Consider the following 20,654-nt stretch of genomic DNA (forward strand, 5'->3'; position numbering starts at 1 on the left):
GTGTGTGTGTGTGTGTGTGTGTGTGTGTGTGTGTGTGTGTGTGTGTGTGTGTGTGTGTGGTGTAAATGAAATATACTATAAATGTTTAAAATAATCCCTTACAGTAAAAGATGCATTGCCATGAATCTCTTTCAAAATACCCATCCCCCCACCCCGAGCTTCTAACTTCCTTATTGCAATGTTCTTACTGCTTTCTGAAGCAGTTCTGGAAGTCTTACGTTGTGAGTGTCTTTACAAGGTGTGATTAAAATGTGGTGACTGCTGGTGCCCTGTGTCATTCAGTGGAAAGGCAGGGGCACAAAATCATTATGCTCCTCCACCTCATTCACTGGACCTGGCACTGTGCACCTTCTGGCTCTTCCCCAAAGTCAAAATAGACGCGAAAAGCAAACATTTTTAATTGATTCAGGACATCGAGGCAGCCAGGGCAGTAGAGTAGGTGCCCAACTTAGGAACATTCTGATGGCAAAGTCTTACAATACTGTATAAGACACTTTGTTAGCTTACAAACAAATCAGACTTAGAATTCTTCTGGAATGGAGCTCATTCATGAGTGAGGGACTCACTGTACAATCAAAAACACCCCGGAAAGGGAACATCAGAAATGCTTCCGAAAGTGGCAAGAATGAGGGGATGAGTATGCTCAAAGTAAGGGGGAGGATTTGGAAGGGGGTTAATGGCAAGATGTCTTTCACTATACTAAAGGTTTGAAAATGTAAACATTCATTGTATTTTTTGTGTACATTTTGTGTGTGGAAGTGTTAGGGTGATGGGGAAGATGATTTTTTTTTTCAATTCAGCTATTCAAGAGGTCTGGCAAAAGGATAGGTCAGGGTAGGTCCATATGGTTTGGAGAATGCAAAAATATTCAATCTCAAGTCCCTCTCTTCCTTGTCATTTAGCAACTCCTCTAAACCACCCTTGGAAATAACCAGAAGAAGTAGGAGGCTGGTCCTGTTTCCAAAGGCAAATAAAACTTTCCCTTAAAGAGGCCCAAATCCTTGTCAAGCAGTCTCTAAAAATTGCATACACAGGAAGGCTTTCCCAGAAAGCCTACTTCAGAGAGCCAGTCCCCCAGCTGTGGCTCCAGCTCCCTCTGCAAGACTTGCTGGCTATTTCTGCCATCCTCTGTAAGGCTTGTCTTGTTATCTTTAATTCTTCTGGATCCACTGCATTTTCACTTCCCTTGGGGGATTTAAAGTATTTTGTGGTTCAATTCTGAACTTGCTGATTAGGTGTGAATCTTAAGTTCTTAACTGGAGGAAGAAAATTTCCTTGGTGCAGAGATAGGCCTCTCAGAGGAGTGGGCAAATACAAAAAGATGCCAACTCCCAGGAAGGAAAAAGGAGATGGAGTTTAAGAAGGAAAGGATGAGGCGGAAAATGAAGTGAGGATATGGAAGTGGCAGATTATAACACTTTGTAAGGCCTGGCTAATGGTTCTGGGCAGCTTGCCTGCATAGAAATGCTTCCAAAACTGGTTCAGCACCATCCCATCCCGAGGGCTAAAGGGAAGCGTCAAGAAAAGAAAATTGCGTGACTGGGCTGAGGGAGAAAGTTTCTGCTGAAGCCCTTCTTTGTGAAGGACACTAACGAAAGGAGGTTACAAACAACAGGATTATCCCCTAGGAGAATGACTGTGCCTTTGATCTAAAAATCCTTCAAAGTAGTGGGAGGGGAGAGATACAGGCAGACAGTGCCGGGAGAATCCAGACCCAGGGCTTGGAAACAGGAGGAAGCCACTAGCTCATTACTTGGCCTTGACAGCTCTGAAACAGACTCTGAATGGACTCTATGTGTCAGTCTCTATGGCTCTGTAAAAGGAGCTAATTAATGACAACTAGTTTTCTTAGAAAGAATGATTTCAGAGATCAATCCAAGAGAGCCAACTCAAGGGAAAGCCATGCCCACTGGAAATTGCTAGAGAAGCATCAGGTTCAAGCTTGCATCTCCTAAGGACAGGAGGAGATGCCTGATCATTTTTCTTCCTATATGCTGCAGCGTTTAGCCCAGCACCGAGCTGCTGCAGATGCTTAACCCCTGGCCTTGGTACTTTCCTTCTCCCATCAATTCATCTGGAGCTGCAGCAGTGAGATTCACCTTTCCAGACCACTGCTTGGTATGTGTCGCCACACCCCACAACCCTGCCTAGGGCTGTTCCAGCTCCCAAGTGCCACAGCAGGTCTCCCTTCCCATTGATCCTTCTCTCCTCTGCTCCCAGCCCACCTGGCTCCCCTCACCAGGCCACCTCTGCTCAAGGCCCACAGATCCCTGGACAAGAGCCCACCACATGGAGCAGTCTGCCTTTACCCTTGCCATCCTTCTCTGCTGGATGTGCCCTCTGAGCTTCTCTTTTCTTTAAGGCCCAGCCCAGTCTCCTCTTCCCTGTGATGTTTCTTCCCATATCCTGTTCCCAAAAGATATGCTCTTTCTCTTTATTTTGCTGCTGAGCATTGAATCCAGGGCCTCACGCATGCTAAGCACACATCTACCCCTGAGCTACACCCCCAGCCCATTTATTTTTGCTTTTGTTTTGTTTTTTGGTATAGCAGGGATCAAACTTGGGACTTTGTGCTTGTGAGTCAGGTGATGGCACCACTGAGCTAAATCCCAGGCCCTGTTTTTGTTTAAAATCCATTAATTTTGTAACTCTTAATATTTGCTTATTTTTAATTGAGATGAAGTTCACATACTGTCACTTTCATCTTTTTACAATATGTAATTTAGGAGTATTTAGTATACTTGTAAGTTTGCATAACCATCACCTCTCTCTCCTCTCTCTCCCTCCTACCTCTCCCCTCCCTCTCTCACTGAGGATTGAACCCAGGGCCTTTCCAGTGAACCACATCCTCGGCCCTTTTTCATTTTATTTTGAGGATCCTGCTAAACGTATAAGTTGCTCAGGTTGAGCCTGGACTTTAGGTCCTCCTACCTCAGCCTCCCAGAGCACTGGAGATACAGCTAACCGCAACCATACCCAGTCCATTCATCTGTTTTCTGATTCCGTAGATTTACCTTTTGTGAGATGCCACAGGAATGGCATCTTGTAGCGTGAGGTTTTGTGTCTGGGTACTTTCACTTAGCTGAATGTCTCTGAGATTCCTCCACATTGTAGCATGTACCAGCATCTCAATTCTTTGTGTTGATAAGGAATATCCCACTGAGTATGGATGAATCACAGTTATTTATCCATGTATCAGTTTGTAGACATTTGGTTTGCTTCCATGTTTTGGCTACTATGATGTCTATGATGTTGCTATGAACATTCGTGTGTAAGTTTTTGTGTAGATACATGTTTTGAATTCTTTGGGGTATAATCCTATGAATCAAATCGTTGGGCCATATGAAAACTATGTCTAACTTTTGGAAGAGCTGAGTCCTTTCTGGGTCTTCCTGAACACTACGCTGCTGGTGATTGTGTCTATGAAGCCTGATATTCTTTGGGGTATAATCCTATGAATCAAATCGTTGGGCCATATGAAAACTATGTCTAACTTTTTGGAAGAGCTGAGTCCTTTCTGGGTCTTCCTGAACACTACACTGCTGGTGATTGTGTCTATGAAGCCTGCTCAAACAATAGAGTAAATGTTTACATTTTTAAAATATATACACTAAAAGACACATTGCCATGAACCCCCCTCAAACACTCCCGCTTGCTTTGAACACGCTGATCCCATTGCTCTTGCCACTTTCTGAAGCAGTTCTGGAAGCCCTCTTTCCTAAGTATCTTTAAGAGGTGCTATCAAAAACACAGTGAATCGGCTGCTGAGTGCCATCCTGTGGAAAGGCAGGGTTGTACAAACATGGTGGTTCTCATCTACCTTATTCACCAGATCTGGCACTGTGTGACTTCCCTAAAGTCATAATGACCAAGAACAGTAAATGTTTTAAATAGATTCCATACCAGTGCAACTAAAGACATGAAAGAGGACTTCCAGAACTGCCTCAGAAAATGACAAGAACAATGAGATTAATGTGTTTGACAGTAATTTGAGGGCAATTAATGGCAATGTGTTTTTTACTGTAATACATTAAAAATATATTAACATTAACTGTACTTCCCGATCACACCTGGTATGTCCATCTCCCCATCAGGTCTTGAGTTGAGTTGAGCTCTCTTTCTAGCACAGCTCTTGACAGATGGGTCCCTGAAAAGATTTGAGGAGAATGTGACTGGGGAGTCTGACGCAGGAGGACAGTGAAGTGGGGCCTTCTGTTTTCCTAAAAATTCCAGAAAGCTTGTTAAGTCCTGTGGCTGCCTTGGCAGGCCCTGGGTGCGTAGCTCTAGTGACAGACTGTCTTTCCCTTCTTATTTTAACAGCAAGTCACACTGCTCTGCTTGGAAGGGATAGGCAGTGGCTCTTGGATTTACTCCTGGAGATGCACAGACTTGGCCACTGCCCAGCTGGGTGACCCTGAACACCATGGATCAGAATCCCTCCGCTTTAATCTAGATATGTGGGCTGTAGGTCTTGGGGAGTACTGGCTCCCCAAGGAGAAAAAACAGAACCCTAATAGTTCTGATTTCATGCCCCACTACAGAGCTATTGAAGCAATATTTTTGGCAGGAATTTCAGGGCACAAGAATGTTAAAAACAAAGTAAACCAAAACAGTACTAGTGTTAGCTCAGGTGAGTCTCAAAATAAGCCAGAGCTACCAGGTTTGGGAGGTAGTGTCATTCTATGTTCCTCCCAGGCCTAACACTGTATAAATCTATGAATTTGGCTATTTACATAGAGTAAAATGGAATTAAGAGCCTTTGGAATGAAATTTTCTATATCTTGATGGACTCAAAAGTGCCCAAGGAAGACCTGAAGGTAGAGATGGAGAATGTGACTTCAAAGGGACAGAGTGAGGCTGGTGTCTTTTATGATGCTTTTGTTAAGAGGAAGAGGGGTCACAGCACCCTGTGGGGTAGGGGAGCCTGTCACTTTTCCACAACAAAATCTCATGTCCCTTGCTTCTGGTTTACTGGATGTCACACATCTGTGCTTTGCAGACCTGTGGTGTAGGGGCAGGCCTTGCCTTTCCTGTCCTTCTCATACCGAAAAGCCTCTTTGTTTTGGGGATCTGGAGCTCTCCATCTAGCAGGACACTCTATCTAGGACTTCACCTTTTACACCACCCCAAATCAGTGGCCAGGAATAGTCTCCTCAGCTGTTGGCTTCTCTGGGGTAGGCACAGGAGCCAGGCCTGTGCCATAAGGAACCCCTTCTAGGAATACGGATGAATCCTGGAAAGAGAATCTGTTACCTCTTGAGCTCGTCTAAGAATGAAGCCAACGGAGGGGAAGGAAGGGCAATAAGAATAAGAAAGGAAAAGGGAGAAATGGAGAGAAAGAGGGGGGAGGCACAGGGAGAGGGAGAGAATGTGTGTGTGTGTGTGTGTGTGTGTGTGTTGAGATCTTCTGGAAGAATGCCATTTTGACGTCCCCTATTATTTGAGCCAGGGCTTTTTAGTTTCAGGAGTCTAGGTTCACTTTCTCTTTCATGCAAACAGAAGACCCTTGACGAATACTCTTGGTCACCCCAATGGTGACAGTGATTTGACTTTAGGAGTGAAGGGAAGAGGAAGGCTCATCCCTCTGTGTTTGTGCTCGGACCCTGCCCTGGAAGCTACAGTACCTGCAGTATGTACTCAGGGAAAGGGTTTCCGAGTCAAAAATAAGATGGCTGGGGCTTGGGACTAGCTGGTTTTGTTTTTCCTTAGTTTTGATAGCTGACTGGTATGTGGAGCTTTGTAGGACGTATTTGCATGTGTAACCTCATTTAATCCTTATAACAGCCCCACGGGGCAGCTCATATTGTTTCAGAGATGAAGAAATGAGGCTTTCACTACGGCAGTGCCTTATGCAAGTGGGCAAAGACTGGCACAGGACATTAAGCCAGGCTGGTCCTTATTCAACTCTGCTTCTGCGTATTGATCAACAAAAGCTCTCTGGCCTCAATATGGTGGGTTAGAATCTCACCACTCCTCAGACAACTTTCTTCTGGCTTGCAATAAAGAACGTCCAGAAGAAGAGTTCTTTTATTGGCTGACTTCCCAAATTGCTGCAGGCTGAGCCTGAGGATGCCCTTTTGATCCCTCCTGCCTTTCTCCTCCATAGATTAGACTGTGTCTGACTCATGTTGTAGACCCTGGATGGCCTGGGAGACAGTTAGACAGTTACATTGTGTCCTTCCCTGTTCTCCTCCTATGCATGCCCCTTCACGAAACAATTACGCTAAGGACACATAGGCCATGTAGGATATGTAGCACTATTTGTCCCGCCTTCTCTTCGGTCTACCTTCTGCTATAAAGAGAGTGAGATGCTCCAGGGGACCATCAGCTCTTGACAAGCTATGGTTCTACCTGGTCCCAGTTAAGAGTAACCTTCGTCTCTGTTGTCTTTCTTCATCTCCCACCTCTCTCCTCAGCTTCGGATCTTATACTGTGCGGGTCGCAGCAGAATGGTCTCCCTTGACACTCCGACTGGCCCACCTGACCCCTCTGCAACCCTCTTCCTTGATGCTACCCCTACAAACAACACCAGCACAGTTGATCCCATCGCCCCCTGACTCTCAGGTAAGTTCCCTCATGACCTCAGGTAAGGTCTAGGGTGTGGGACTCGAACTCAGGTGACCAGAAAAGAGACTTCCTTCCAGCACATGGGCCAGGTACCAGGTCTTACAACCCCCATTGTGAGCCTCCAGGTTCACTGGGACAAGTCTGGGACTTGCCCAATCCACCCCCACCACTCTAGGGATGCCTTAGGAGGGTGTGGCTCTCCTTTTCCAGACCCCCTCCTCTTGGTAGAGATGTCTCCATCTGCAGCTTGGGTCCCCTACTTCTAGGTTCGGAATCTAGAAAGACAAACCAGTGATTTCCAAATCTCAAGAGACGTCTTGGGACTTGGACTTCACTGTCTCATTCCTGGCCACCATGGGCTCCAGATCTTCCATACCTGCAGACTCTCCCTTGGGGTGCTTGCTCCAAAACCTAAAATCTAAATGGCTAATACACTTGTCCACTCAAATCTGGCCTCAGCATCAGTTAGACAACCAAAACGTGTGGCTGCCTAACAACTCACTTTAACCTGGTCCGATTCAAGACCTGTATAACTTCTGTAAGCATCAAGGAGATTCCATATGTTCAGGGCTTTTCTTATCTCCGCAGCCAGCCCTCTCTTTGCTCTCTGGCCCAAAATCTACCTCCCCTCCCCAAACTATTGGTGGCTCGAGATATCTCTGCTTCTACCTCTCTTTCTTTTAACTCTTCAGACCAGATTGATACTGCTGATGATCCTCCTCCTTATCATAGAAACTGGGAAATGGTCCCAAACCCCACCCTTCAACCTCCTCCTCTGGCGGCCTCCTCTCCTCCCACCACCCCCACTCTACCCCACTCCCCACCGCTCCACCTTACACACCAACTCCTCCTCTCACCCACTCCAAATCTCATAAACTCCCCAACTCAGAACCTTCCCAAACCAGCCACACTACAGTGCCCCTACGTGAGATTGCTGGAGTAGAGGGAATTGTTGGAGTCCACATCCCTTTTCCTATGATGGAACTGGCCCTCATCCAGGCTAGACTTGGATCCTTTGCAGCTGATCCTGAGACTTTCATCAAACAATTTAAGCTTTTAACTCAGTCGTATCAACTTACCATGATTTCTTTGTCATCCTTACCAATACCTTAACCCCTAAGGAAGGCAAAAAAGTGATGGACTAGGCCTGCCCATGCTGATCAAGAACATTTGACAAATAACCACCACCCGGTAGGCGCTGCTGCCGTTCCAGAGTGCAACCTGGATTGGAATTACAACTCCAAGACAGGTATTGAGGCCCGGGACAGGTACATTAATTGTTTGCTCCATGGGCTATGCAGAGCCATCATGAAATCCATAAATTATAACAAACTTAATGAAATCATACAGGATAAAAATGAAAACCCTTCTGCCTTTTTACAAAGTCTGACCAATGGCCTTTGTCAATATACCAATCTTGATACTGAGTCTGTTCACGGCCAGCAACTGGTCATGATGCATTTTTTCTATCAAAGCTACCCCAATATTAGACTAAAGAAACTTGAGAGAGGACCCCTAACTCCTCCATCTGAGATTTTAACCATGGCATTTAAGGCCTGTCATGGCTGTGGTGACCTCATAACTACAAAAAAGTACCAATTACTAGCACAGGCCATCAATCTTACATGCCATGGAGGCCTCATGACAAGGGACCCTTTAATAAGGGACCCTTTCACCCACTGTGACCTTGCTTCTGATGTGATCAAGAGGGCCACTGGGCCAAGGAATGCCCAAACCCCAAGCCTCCCACAAAACCCTGCCCTAAGTGCAAACAGAGGGTTCATTGGAGTTTTGACTGCCCCCTGATGTGTCCACCTGCCAAGAGGCCCTGGCCTATCTGGTCCAATGTCGATTACCACCCAGGAGCCCAGGGTGACTTTCACCATGGCAGGTAGGATGATCACCTTTCTACTCAACACTGGTGCTAGTTTTTCTGCACTGTGAGAATATTGGGGGCCCATCTCCCTGTCCCAGACCTCTATTGTTGGGATAGAAGGTCAAAAACAACATCCTCGACAGACTCCTCTCCTGTCATGTGCAATTGATTATTTCTCATTTCTTCACTCCTTCCTAGTCCTCTCTTCCTGCCCCATTCCCTTATTGGGTTGAGATATCCTATCCAAAATTGGCACCTCTAGCCATTTCACAATCCAGGACCCCTGCAATACTCCGATGTCTTCCCTTTGCCTTTTGTTGTCACAAGCTATCAAACCTCAGACTCCCTCATCCAAACGGACACGCAATCCCCCTCAGTGGCCAAATGTCCTCCAGTTAAGATTTTCCTTAAAGACCCTATACAATTCCCAGCTCAGGCCCAATACCCCCTCCCTCATTTCAGCTTAGACAGATTGACTCCAATCATCAAAATCTATTACAAAAGGGATTCCTAAGGCCTACCAATTTCCCATACAGTACCCCCATCTTAGCAGTCAAAAAGCCTAATGGGACATATCGGCTAGTTCAGGACCTCTGGATCATCAATTCAGCTGTTGTTCAAATCCACCCTGTTGTCCCCAATCCATATACACTCCTGTTTTCTATCTAATACTACTCATTTCTCAGTGCTAGATCTAAAGGATCCTTCTTTTTCTATCCCATTACATCCTGATTCACAGGCTCTCTTTGGTTTCACATGGACAGATCCCCACACCCAAACCTCTACCCAAATATCCTGGACAGTCCTTCCTCAGGGCTTTCAGGACAGCCCCCATCTGTTTGGCCAAATCCTAGCTCAGGATCTGTCCTTTCTACAGCTCCAAAGTTCACAGTGCATCCAATATGTAGATGATCTCCTTCTTTGCACCCCTTCATTAACTACACTTCAACAAGATACCTATATGCTCTTAAATTTCATCACTCAAGACCAACTCACATATCTTCATAAAATTTTCCATCCCAGCTCCAGGGCTCTACTCACTTTCCTGGAACCACTGACCACCCTCTCCCGCTCTGACAAACAATTCCTTCAGACTCTGTCTTTCACCTGCACTACATGCCAAAAAATCAACCCCGCCTCGAGACCTACCCCATTTCCCACACATCAGGCAAGGGATATGCTACCTGGCTTGGATTGGCAAATTGATTTCACACATATGCCCAAAATAAAAAGACATAAATACCTGCTAGTCCTGGTAGACACCTTTTCCAGGTGGGTTGAGGCCTTTTCCATCACAAATAAACGTACCTTTACTGTCTCTTTGTTACTCCTCAAAGAAATTGCACTTAGATTTGGACTTCCCACTTCTTCCCAGTCTGATACCAGTCCTGAATTCACTTCTCAGATAACCCACGGCCTTATAAAACTGTTGGGAATCTCCTGGCATTTTCATATCCCACTCTATCCCCAATCGTCAGGAAAGGTGGAACGGACCAATAGGTCCATCAAGACCATCCTCACAAAACCCTAGAATTTCATACCAATTGGGTCACCCTCCTTCCGCTCGCCTTGTTAAGACTTAGATCCTTACCTAAGGCCCCCCTCCAGATTTCTCCCTTTGAATTGACGATTCGATGTCCCCTGTTGCCCCCAGGACTAACCCCCCAGCCCTCTCACTTGCCCCAAGCTTATCAAACCCATTGCTTAACTCAGGTCTGATCCCAAGTCTGGCAACACATGGATATGCTACTGCCATCTCCACTCCCTACACTGCCAATTACCCTATCACCCAGGAGACCTGGTTCTCCTGGCCTCGTCAAGTCAACAGAAGGACCCACTCAAACCTAAATTTCAGGGCACATTCACAGTTGTCCTTTGAACTCTGAGAGCTGCTAAACTTCAGTCCCTTCCAGGATGGTTCCATTGTTCTCGTGTTAAACTGTATCTTCATGCTCCTCCCCCAGTCACACCCACAGGACCTCATCCATGCTATTCAACCATCCCCATGGGACCTCTGAAGGCAAAATTTATTCAGATTCTCGAATACCTGGTTGCCCAGGATCCTTCACCGTCTTCAAGTCCTGAGTCAGATAAGCCAACTTAACTGTCTGCCGCCTCATTTTTTCATGGGATACTGTGATACATTTAATATCAAGACACCCGCTGATATCCTGAGTCTTCTTCTATTGGTGCTCTTGGGATCTATCTTTGGGGTTGCATTGGCCGCAGCAGCCCCTTCCAACTATAACTTTACTTCTAGGTGTTTGCTCATATTGGCTTATTACCTCATAATCTCATTCATTGCCACTGTTAATTGCTGAAGCCAATAATGGTTCCTTTCCTGCTTTTGTTCTCTCTCCTAAACCTTACCCAAACCAATGGACTTTCATCGTGTACTTTGACTCACTCCCAGCCTAGCTCAGTCCTCCTTCAGACCCAGGTAGGATCCCCAGATGTTACTTTCCAGGTTACTTTAAGTTCTCTAACTACACCCCATCAAATTCCTGTCACACTTTGGACTGGCCTATGGCTGATTTCCACTGTCCTTTCAGGTTTACCTATGCCCCGCCACTGGCCCCACATGCTGTCATTCACGTGGCCACTACCACTGTGCCTATTGGGGCTGTGAGTCCTTGGCCCCATGGGTGCCGGTACATTCAGATCAACACATATGTAAACAGTCCTCAGCCCTTTAACTTTAACATCACAGTCAAAGATCCCACCTATCCAACATGGCAGTCCAGAAGGACATGGGGTCTCAGGCGCAATGTCTGAGGCCTAGATCCAGGTTTGGAATTCACCATCACTTGCAGGCCTTGGGTACCTGGGACCACTCCACCCCCACCTGTTATCCAGGTTGTACATAATGTTTCATCAGAGCTCCCCCGTTTAGACCAATCCCTTGCCCAACTACAGGTCAGCCTGGATGGGGCAGAAAAATAATTGTCGCTCTGGGTTTTTTAATCTCTCCAGAGAACCTTCTCTTGGTTATCTAACACCCCCTACTGCACTAAGGGCTGCTGGATAGGACTCAGCATCTCAGCATCCGTGGACCACTATCACCCCACAGGCCTGTCCCCTTCCCTGGCCCCTCCCATGGAATCATTCGGCATCAGGTCCAATACAAATTGTGGGGCAAAATTTCATCTTAATCACCCAGGCCCTGGTTTGTCTCAGTCTGACAGGAAACATCTCCATACCGGGATACACCCATTTACCCTGGAACCAACTCCCTCTCCAACATCACCATACTACATGGAACAACTGTCTGGTTGGGAATTAATGCCTCTTGGAATGCTCTCTGCACCCCAGTCCTCCTAGCCCCCAACTTCTATATAATACCAGGAAATGAAGGCGTCCCAGTCCCCATGACCAGGATGGCCCAAGCCCGACAAAAGAGAGCATTACAGGTGGCCATTGTGCCCCTCATAACCTCTCCCAGGTGGTCCTGCACAACAGGTGAGGCCTTGAACTCTTACTTGCAGAAAAAGGAGGACTTTGTTCAGTCCTTCAGGAAAACTGTTTTTTGTTAACCAATCAGGAAGAGTAACTGACCAAATCCACCAACTTCAGGAAAGCCTGGAACGGCGACACAGGGAGCAAGAGTCAGGGACTAATGGGGGACTCACTAGCTGGCTCAACAATCTTCTACTAACCTCTTTACTTCCCTTTATGACCCCTCTATTGTTCATCCTTACTTTGTTGGCAGTCTCCCCCTGTGTTCTCCGTTTTATTCAATCCCAGATTAGCCACCTCTCTGCTCAAGTCTTCTGACAGACTGTTCATCAGTTGATACTTCAGACTGAAGACCTAAACAAGACCACCGTGTTTACATGGCAACCACCAGACCAAGCCTAGCTCAGATCTCAGCCCGGCTTGAACACTTCCTGAATGATCTTTGGACTGATATTCTCTGGTTTGCTCCCCACCCTTGTCCTGTTACCCACATAGCCAACTGGGTCACCAACATGTGGCTCTAAGGAACTTTATCAGATTTCACCCCAACTGAAATCATAACCTTTACTTTTTTTACTCGTTTTACTAACCCTCCAACCCAGACCACAGCCGCATACATCCCAGGATATTCCTTTAGATTAAGGTGCCCTCAGGATACCCATTCTGTCCCAAAACACAGGGTCCAAAACTTTTCAGGCTCCTCGCCCAAAAATTTCTCCCATATGATCGGGCTTTAATAGCTCACCTTACATATCCTCCCCAACTCTGTACATATTGCACACCAGAGGTCGTCTCTATCCTAAGGGGCCCAGCATGAAGAGAACAAAATAAAACCTTACTCTCATGGTACTTACACTGTTCATCAGGAAAATATTCCTTCAACCATTCTGAACACTGTCAAATGTCCAAACAGAGTTTCATTAGAGTCTGATTGGCCCCAACAGGGACCTGGTACCTCCTGGTTTCCCCGGCTCAGGCATTCCTCTCCTGGTCCACCTGTTCTGCCATGAGCCCACCTTCCCAGAAAAGTTCAGTCTAGAAGACCCCATCCAATCATTAGATGATTTCTATTATGTCCCTATCCTTTTCATGCTGACTTTCTTAGACAGTGTAGAGGGTTGACTGCTCCCCTGGTTCACCCTAGAAATCTTCCAGGATGGGTTATAAAGGACAAAAAGAGAGTTAATAAAAACCTGGGTACAGCAACGTTGGGAACTCCGATGCAGGCCACATACTAATTATCTCCTTGTCCTCTCTCCCACCTCACTTATTAACTTGTGTGTCATGACTCTCCTCGACAGACCCTATAAACAGTTCCAGTGGGAGTGCCACTGCTATCAACTACTCCACATCCTAAAAGTCAGCACAGCCGGCCATGCCCCACACCCGTCCCCAGACTATCTCATTGCCCCAGTGACAGCAGGAAGTAATTACAGAAGACAAACTCAATGCCCACCCCCCACATAGACAACATGCACCAACTGCCATCTCCATCTAAACCAAAGGGGGAAATATTAGGGACCTGATGCTGCCATTATAGGCCACCCTTCTGGGATCTTCATGTTCTTAAAATGCCTCCATGCTCTTAAGTTTCCTTTTCCTAAGGCCACAAAAGTTTCGAGAACTGAAACTCAGCTTCTGCACAGCTCATTCCTAAAAAGGCAACATGGCTTACAATAGGTTAAGACTAGCCCACTTGCTCACAGATTCACAATCGCTCAGCCCCAAACCTAGAAAAGGACCATCCCTTCCCTATTCCCTCTCCTCTCCCTGATCCACTCTCCTAATTAAAGTCTCCTGTTGGACCTCTCGGTGTGTGGCCTTGTTGTTGACCGTCCTATTCCTCTTCACCTTTCTCATTTGGGTGAGTGTGAGATGCTCACAGTGCATGGCCAGGACACCGGACAGATCTTGCCATCCAGGTGTGCACCTGGTGGCCTGACAGGAATGCAGTGACTTCAGTGGGCATGCTGGAGACCTTGGTTGTGGCCTCAGAATTCTTTGACCTTCCCTGAGCTCAAAAGTTTTAACACCTAGCTATAACCATCACTGTGCCATCTTTGCATTGGATACATAAGAAAAATGGGGCTCAAAGAGGTGAAATGGCACACATGAGGTCACACAGCCAGAAGGCACAGAGCTAGGACAAGACACACACATTGTACAGACATTTCCCTGATCCTGGCCCACATTTCTCCTTGGATGTTTGTTTCTTTTGTTCATCACATATAGCCACTGGGTGGTGTGGAATAGCTCCACCGTGGCTTTTACGGAAACTATTTATTCCCTGGGTGATGATTTTGCTTTGCTTCCCTCTCTTGTGCATGTTGTCAGAATGTGTAGAAAGATCTGACAGCTGGCATTCCATTTAGGGACAACACTGGGGGGCTGTGTCTCCAGAGGGCTCTTGCAATCTTGCCACAGTTCACCTTAACTTTCAAATATAGTATGACTTCATTGGCAATGAAGCGAAAAACAAGTAAGAATGATGAAATGCCACCTTATGTGCAGACTCTGAAATGCCTAAACCCAAGCCAATGACCGTGGTGACAAAAGAAGAGGTCAGAGTATGGCTTGGTCTGATAGACCTGGGTCCAGGTCTTTAACTGCGATCTGACTTTTGACAGACTGCATCCCGCGGAACCTCAGTTTCCTCTTTGTAACCACTAGAGCAGCAGAATTTGTCCCTCAAGACAGGGATTAGCTGGATGTGGTGTTGCATCTCTGTAATCCAAGTTTTCTGGGAGGCAGGAGATTGCAAGTTTGAGCCCAGCCTGTGAAAATTAGCAATTTAGAGGAATTCTGTCTCAAAATAAAACATTTTAAAAGGGTTGGGAATGTAACTGAGGACCCAGGCCCTAGGTTCGATCCCCAGTACTATAGGGGGAGACTGACAGACAGACAGAGACAGAGACACAGAAGAGTCAGAGTCAGAGAGACAGACACAGATGGGGACAGAAAAGATAAGGCTGAAGGGTCGGTCCCAGGTATTAACAAATGACCGACCCTGATGTCATGCTGGACAGTTCTAGCCTTTTCTCCTGGAATGTAAGGAAAAGCAAAATCCACATTGGAAGCAAGCATTCCCAAACTTAATGTATAGTACATTAGGTCATAAGAACACTTCATAGGGATCCGGTAACAGATGGGTACGGTGGTTCGACCACATGACCCCCACGGTCCATATATAGGAGCAACCGGAACTCAGTAATAAAATACAAATTTTCCTGCCAGTGCATTGGCCCTTGCACTGGTGACTGGAAGGGGTTAAACTCTTACTGAATGTGGGTGGTGAGTGGGTATTTTGGGCAGACACGTGGTCTAGTGCCTGACCTGTTATGGTGAATGCTGCCTTATTTTTCCAAATAATTAGGACAAAAAAGATTTGCAATGAATGTTAAAGTACACTGAGCACAACTCATTTTTTAAAAAAAAATTAAAAAGATCTGAGGGGCTGGAAGTTCCTGAGAATCAAACTTAAAAATTTTTTTATCAGTATACGTTTGTGATACATAATAAATGTATCCATGGTGGAGAACTGGTACAAATACATAATGCATTGTGATCTTTTTTACTCCCCCTTCTCTCCTCCCTCTCATCTCTATCCATCTCCAGATCCCCTTCCCACCTCCACAAAGTCTACTGCCCTGTTTTCTATCATGTCTTATCTTTTGTTTTCTACATTATTTATATGTTGGGTTTCCCATAGAAGAGAGTCCGTGTGATAGTTAACTTTCTGTGTCTGATTTATTTCACTTAGCATTATGGTCCCAAGCTGTATTAATTTGCTTTCAAATGTCTCAAACATATCCTTCTTTATGGCTGAGCAGTAACTGCAGAGCACATAGTTTCACTGGACTGGGGACACACAGGTTCTCTGGGTGGAACCAGGGACCCTGGGTTCCATGGAATGAACCCCAGCACAGAGCCAGCACCTGATTCAATCTGAATGCTTTCCTGCCTGGCTTCCAGGCAGGAATGAGAGTAAAGGCCAGGGCAGAACCTTGGTTTAGGGTTTTTTTGCTCTCATCCTGGCTTCATGTGGATTTCTGGAAGGGTCGTTGTTTAGGGCTCTAGGAAAATAGGTTCTACAAGGAATGTGGGCCTCTGAGTGAGGGTTTCAGAAGAAGCCAGGAAGGTGTGCCTTCCTTCTATCTGGGAATTTCACTGCACTCCCTCCTGTCTTCTTGGGAGAAATGGAAAAAGTATGTAAAGTCCAGGGAAAGTGTAACAGTGTGTGTGTGTGTGTGTGTGTGTGTGTGTGTGTGTGTGTTCCTGTGCATGTGCTGACCTAAAAACAAAACAAGGATAACAAATTCAAACCCAAACTAAAAGGTGGACCCCAAAACAAAAGTGGTTCCCATCAAAAGCATCACAGCCTATGGGCTCCTGGTCTATTTTATTCCTCTATTCTTTATTTTTTCATTCATGTAGAAGGAAATTGGATATTTCCCACCTTCATGAACAGAATCTGAACACTTTTGGGCAAAAGCATCAGACTCAAGAGTTAGAAAAAAGAAATAAGGAATCCCTGACTTCAAATATGCCAAGGGCACCTGGAAGTCCTCCCTCCCCTCCTCTTTCCCTTCTCCGTTCCTCCCCTCTCCCTCCCCTCCCCCTCTCATCCTTTCAGTACTGGATTTGAACCTAGGGCCTTTGCACTAGGCTACACCCACATCCCTTTACGTATTTTTTCATTGTTTTTGGAGAATCTTTCTAATTTATTTAGTGGTACTTGAACTTGTGATCCTAGTGCTTCTGCCTCCTAAAATGCTAGAATGACAGGTATGTGCCACCACATATGGCAGTTAATTTATTACTGACTCCGTGTCACACGCACTGTCCATGGCACTATTTTCAGACCTTTTCCACACTTCCAGGTCTCCAGCTTTGCTGAGCTCAGAGCCATCTGATGTGAGCTTTAAATTATGACTCTGCCACAAACTGACTACCCCTTTATCCATCTCCTGTCCTGGCTGGGAGTTGAATATGCCCTTCCACCTTCTGATGGAAAAAGCCACCCAGGCTTTTGGCTCCTCTCAAAGTTCTTCCTCTCAATCCAAAGAGTGTAGGATTTCTAGATCCCAGGGAGCACTGAGCCCATGTGGGAGCACTGAGCTTCCGGGGGAGGTTCTGTACTTGCCCTGGGGAGCTCTAAGGAGAGCCAGGGGAGGCCTGGGTTCCCCCCACAACCACTAGGGCTGGGGACAGCCTTGCCTGCTCTCTTCCTTCTCCTTAGCCCTCTGGGTTTAGGAGGATTTGATTTGAAGATAAAATAATTTCATGCTTGAAAACTATAAAAGCAAACACCGGCCCCTTCAGAGTTAAATGCTGGATTTGCTGAGACCTGGGGTAGAGAAGACAGAGAAAGTATGTGTGTGGCAGAGGACGTGGCCAGTGTGGTAGACCCTGGTCTGCAGCTTGGGAAGGGGAGAGAGGTTAGGAAGGAGATTACGGCTTGGGGGATGGGAAGCCCTCAAGGATTCCAGGAGGGGAGAGGATCTAGGAAGCAAGGGCTGTGCAACTGCAGTTAGGTTGGGATGGGGGAGCGACAAGCTCCAGTCCCTAGAAGGTCCCTGCTTGTGTGGGAGCAAGATGGCTCTGACGTCAGGCACAAGGTCTTGCATGGCTCCTTTAATCCTCGGGTGCGAAGGACAGGGCTGTGTAGTCATCCCCTCCTGGTCAGCTCTGCCCAGAACACCACCTCAAGGTCCTGTCTTAAATGTTTAGGGGCCCGTGGCTACTAAGTCCATGCACCCATAACACTGGTCCTATGCAAGAATTGAAATTCTTAAACCTAAACATGAACCAAAGAGCTTCTGTCTGGGTCCAAACTGTGTTGATGTAATTTTTTAAAAATTTTCCTTAACATTATAAAGAAGATGAATTCAATTCATATGTAGGAAAACAAATGGATATTGAGACCATAATGTTAATGAAGTAAGACAGACACAGAAAGTTAAATACCGCATGGCTTCTTTCACATGAGAAACCCAATTATAAATAATTTAAAGAGTAAAATAAAGGCTGATTTTGTTGGAGTAGGGAAAGGGAATCAGGGAAAAAGAGAGAGAGGAAGGTGATATATATAATATATTGCAAATATATACTGATAAAAAATAAATAAATGTGAATTGAGATTAAAGAAAATATTTCTCTGACATGAAAATATGCAAAAGAGGTCATGCAAAAAAATAATGTGCTAATTACAAAATAATGTTCCTTCCTATTTACTGAATAAGAAAATGACTTCTGGTACTTCTTTCCCTGCAAACACAGCTGTTGCCATTGTCTGAAGCACTAACCAATAAAGCAGACCCACTAAGACTTCTCTTAGGAAGTCCCTTTGAAAGGCGTCTGTGGTATCAGTATGTGAGTTTCTGAGTAATAAAAAGGCACTGCTTGGAATTTAGATTACTTCCTTGTTCAGCGTGACCTTTCCCAGATTACTATGGCGTGTGACATTTCTCTGAAGGAAACACTGATCCACAAACAGAGGCTCTTGTGGCAAACAAGATGCCCAGACACCCGCCCCCTTCCATCTCAGACCGTGGGGAGCTACAGACCCAGAGCTCTGGATGCAGGAGCACCCATTCCATGAGGAATGGGGAGCCAGGCATGGTGCTTTCCCAAGGTTTCCTCTATGCCCCACCCTCTTCACCCTCCCTTCCTCCCATGCTCCCTGATGTCCTGCCACAGATGGTGTCCATTGTGACGATCTGACCCTGTCTTTAAGGCAGGATGTATGGCTTCGACCCCAAACACATGGGTGGGATAGCCCTGGTGCTCTGGGCAGGGAGAACAGAGCAGCTTCTAGAACACAACTGGGTTTCCCTTGATGTCATGGCATTTTGAAGGGTATAAACCCAAATGCCTTCAGAAAGGGCATAGTTCTTTCCTTTGCTTCACTGACCACCATTCCTTACTGCCTGATCTGAGTTGACTTGGTCTATAACCTAGGAGCGGGAGGCATCTCTTGTTTTTCCTTGTGGTGGCCTTTCATTGTGGCACTGATGCAGTCACTGACCAGCCCTAAGTGGGTCCACAGGAACCCGAATGAGCCTGAACGTGGGGGCCCCAGGTTGAGCTCAGCACTTCGAGGCCTCCCTGCCATGGTGCTGGGCTGGGTCTCACGCAGCAGCTCAGGACCAGGTGACCAAATGCCATCTGCTCTCTGTGGGACAGTGTCTCCACTGTGTCTCCTGACTTGTTTAAGTGCTCATAAAAAAGAAAAGAAAGAAATGGTTTTACCGCTCTAAGAGGTTTCAGCATGGAACCTGGATAAAAATTGCCCACAGCCTGCTATGATGTTTTAATTAACTACAATTTTTTTTGTTGTTCCTATCCATCAGAGCTGTTAAACCAACTCTGATTTTTCAAGGGTGGGAAGAGGGATGAAATTTTTTAGCTTCTTGGGGACTCTGAACTGATTAAGATATAAGGTGGGCTTTTTACCCCTTTAGTTTTCTTTTATAAGCCCAAGAAAAGAGGCCTTTCATGAGTCTCTTTTTTGACCTCAGTAGAAACTTACTTTTCTCTGTAATTACTTGGTAAATTCATGAAAGGACTTCATCCCTGGGCCCCTTTCAGTCTGTGCATTCAGAGAGCATGGAGTTTATCCACTCCCAAAGAGTCTGTGGAATTGGTGTAATTATCCTGGTGTTTATAGATGAGGAGATGTGGCTTAGGTCACACAAATCACCAGTGGACTCGGTCTGAGTTTGCTGACAGCCCCCACAGACTCCTTCCACCCTGGGCTGGCTGCCTCCACTTCTGTCCGGTGCAGGCAAAGACCACAGCCAATCTCTGGCCCTGGAGTCATGAGAGGAAGCTCAGGGTCAGTGGGAATTTTGCACAAATGCAGTGTATGGGAGGAAAAAAAAAAACCATAATGAAAGAAATCCACTGCATCTTGGCAGGAGAGACCTTTTAACTCAGTCCTGGATTTTTGGCTTTAGTGCAAGCCTATTTCCACTCAGGAGACTGTAAACAGACTCTCCACCACAGCCAGAGGAGGCCTGGGCCTGTCCCCGCCCAGCACATGGGCACCTACCTCCTTCAAACTCCGTCTGGCAGTTCCCTGAGGTCTCATTCAGGCTCTCCTCCTCGTTGATGATGATATTCTCAATGTCCTTCATTGTTAAGTGATCCCGGAAGGCGTGGTAGAGAATGTGCTTCAGCTCTTCCAGCGTTATCCTTTGCATGTCGAACTGTGGAGAGAAAGCAGAGAGAGAGGACTGCAGGGGTGGAAGTGTGGACATGGCTTGGGTGTGACCGGCAAGCTCTAGAGCACCTCCCAGGAAACTGGGCTCCACTTTTCAGGGTATCAGATGAGCAGTTTCCATCCTGTTCAGCTCAGAGCATATTTGTGAACTCACAGGGCCAAATACAGTGGGGATACAGTGAGGGGAACATAGCCCCCTCGATTTAGACTCTTGGAGCAAAAATGCCACCTGCTCGTTTGGTTTTCTACTCCTCCGGCCATCTGCTGTCAACTCTCCACATCTCATGGACTTTAGAGTTGTGTCACACTTCAGACAATGCATACATTTCTCAAAATTTTATCATCTTTCAAGAAACCAGCACGTTCTGTTTTGTCTGAAGTATGGAGGATTTAGGGGTTTGGTCCCCCAGGGTTTCATGTGTTAGAGGCTTGGTGCTTAGCTCATCCATTTTGAGAGGTGGCATATCCTCTAATAGGTGGGGCCGAGAGGATGGTGGTGAAGTCACTGAGGGCCCTGTCCTTGGGAAGGAT

General features: G+C 46.2%; 1 protein-coding gene across 9 annotated transcripts in view; it reads right to left on the bottom strand.

The window, feature by feature from the left end:
* Window positions 1-20,654, bottom strand: part of Caln1 (calneuron 1) — a 531,563-nt gene that overhangs the window by 4,312 nt on the left and 506,597 nt on the right. For all 9 annotated transcript variants that reach the window (XM_010625017.2, XM_033764903.1, XM_033764904.1 and 6 more), the window contains one exon: window positions 19,953-20,109. In XM_010625017.2, coding sequence (XP_010623319.1) covers window positions 19,953-20,109 — 157 coding nt within the window. The remainder of the gene's footprint in view (window positions 1-19,952; window positions 20,110-20,654) is intronic.

The sequence above is a fragment of the Fukomys damarensis genome, unplaced genomic scaffold (genome assembly GCF_012274545.1).
Source record: "Fukomys damarensis isolate Sample0158 unplaced genomic scaffold, DMR_v1.0_HiC HiC_scaffold_17, whole genome shotgun sequence".
In the NCBI taxonomy this organism is placed as follows: domain Eukaryota; kingdom Metazoa; phylum Chordata; class Mammalia; order Rodentia; family Bathyergidae; genus Fukomys; species Fukomys damarensis.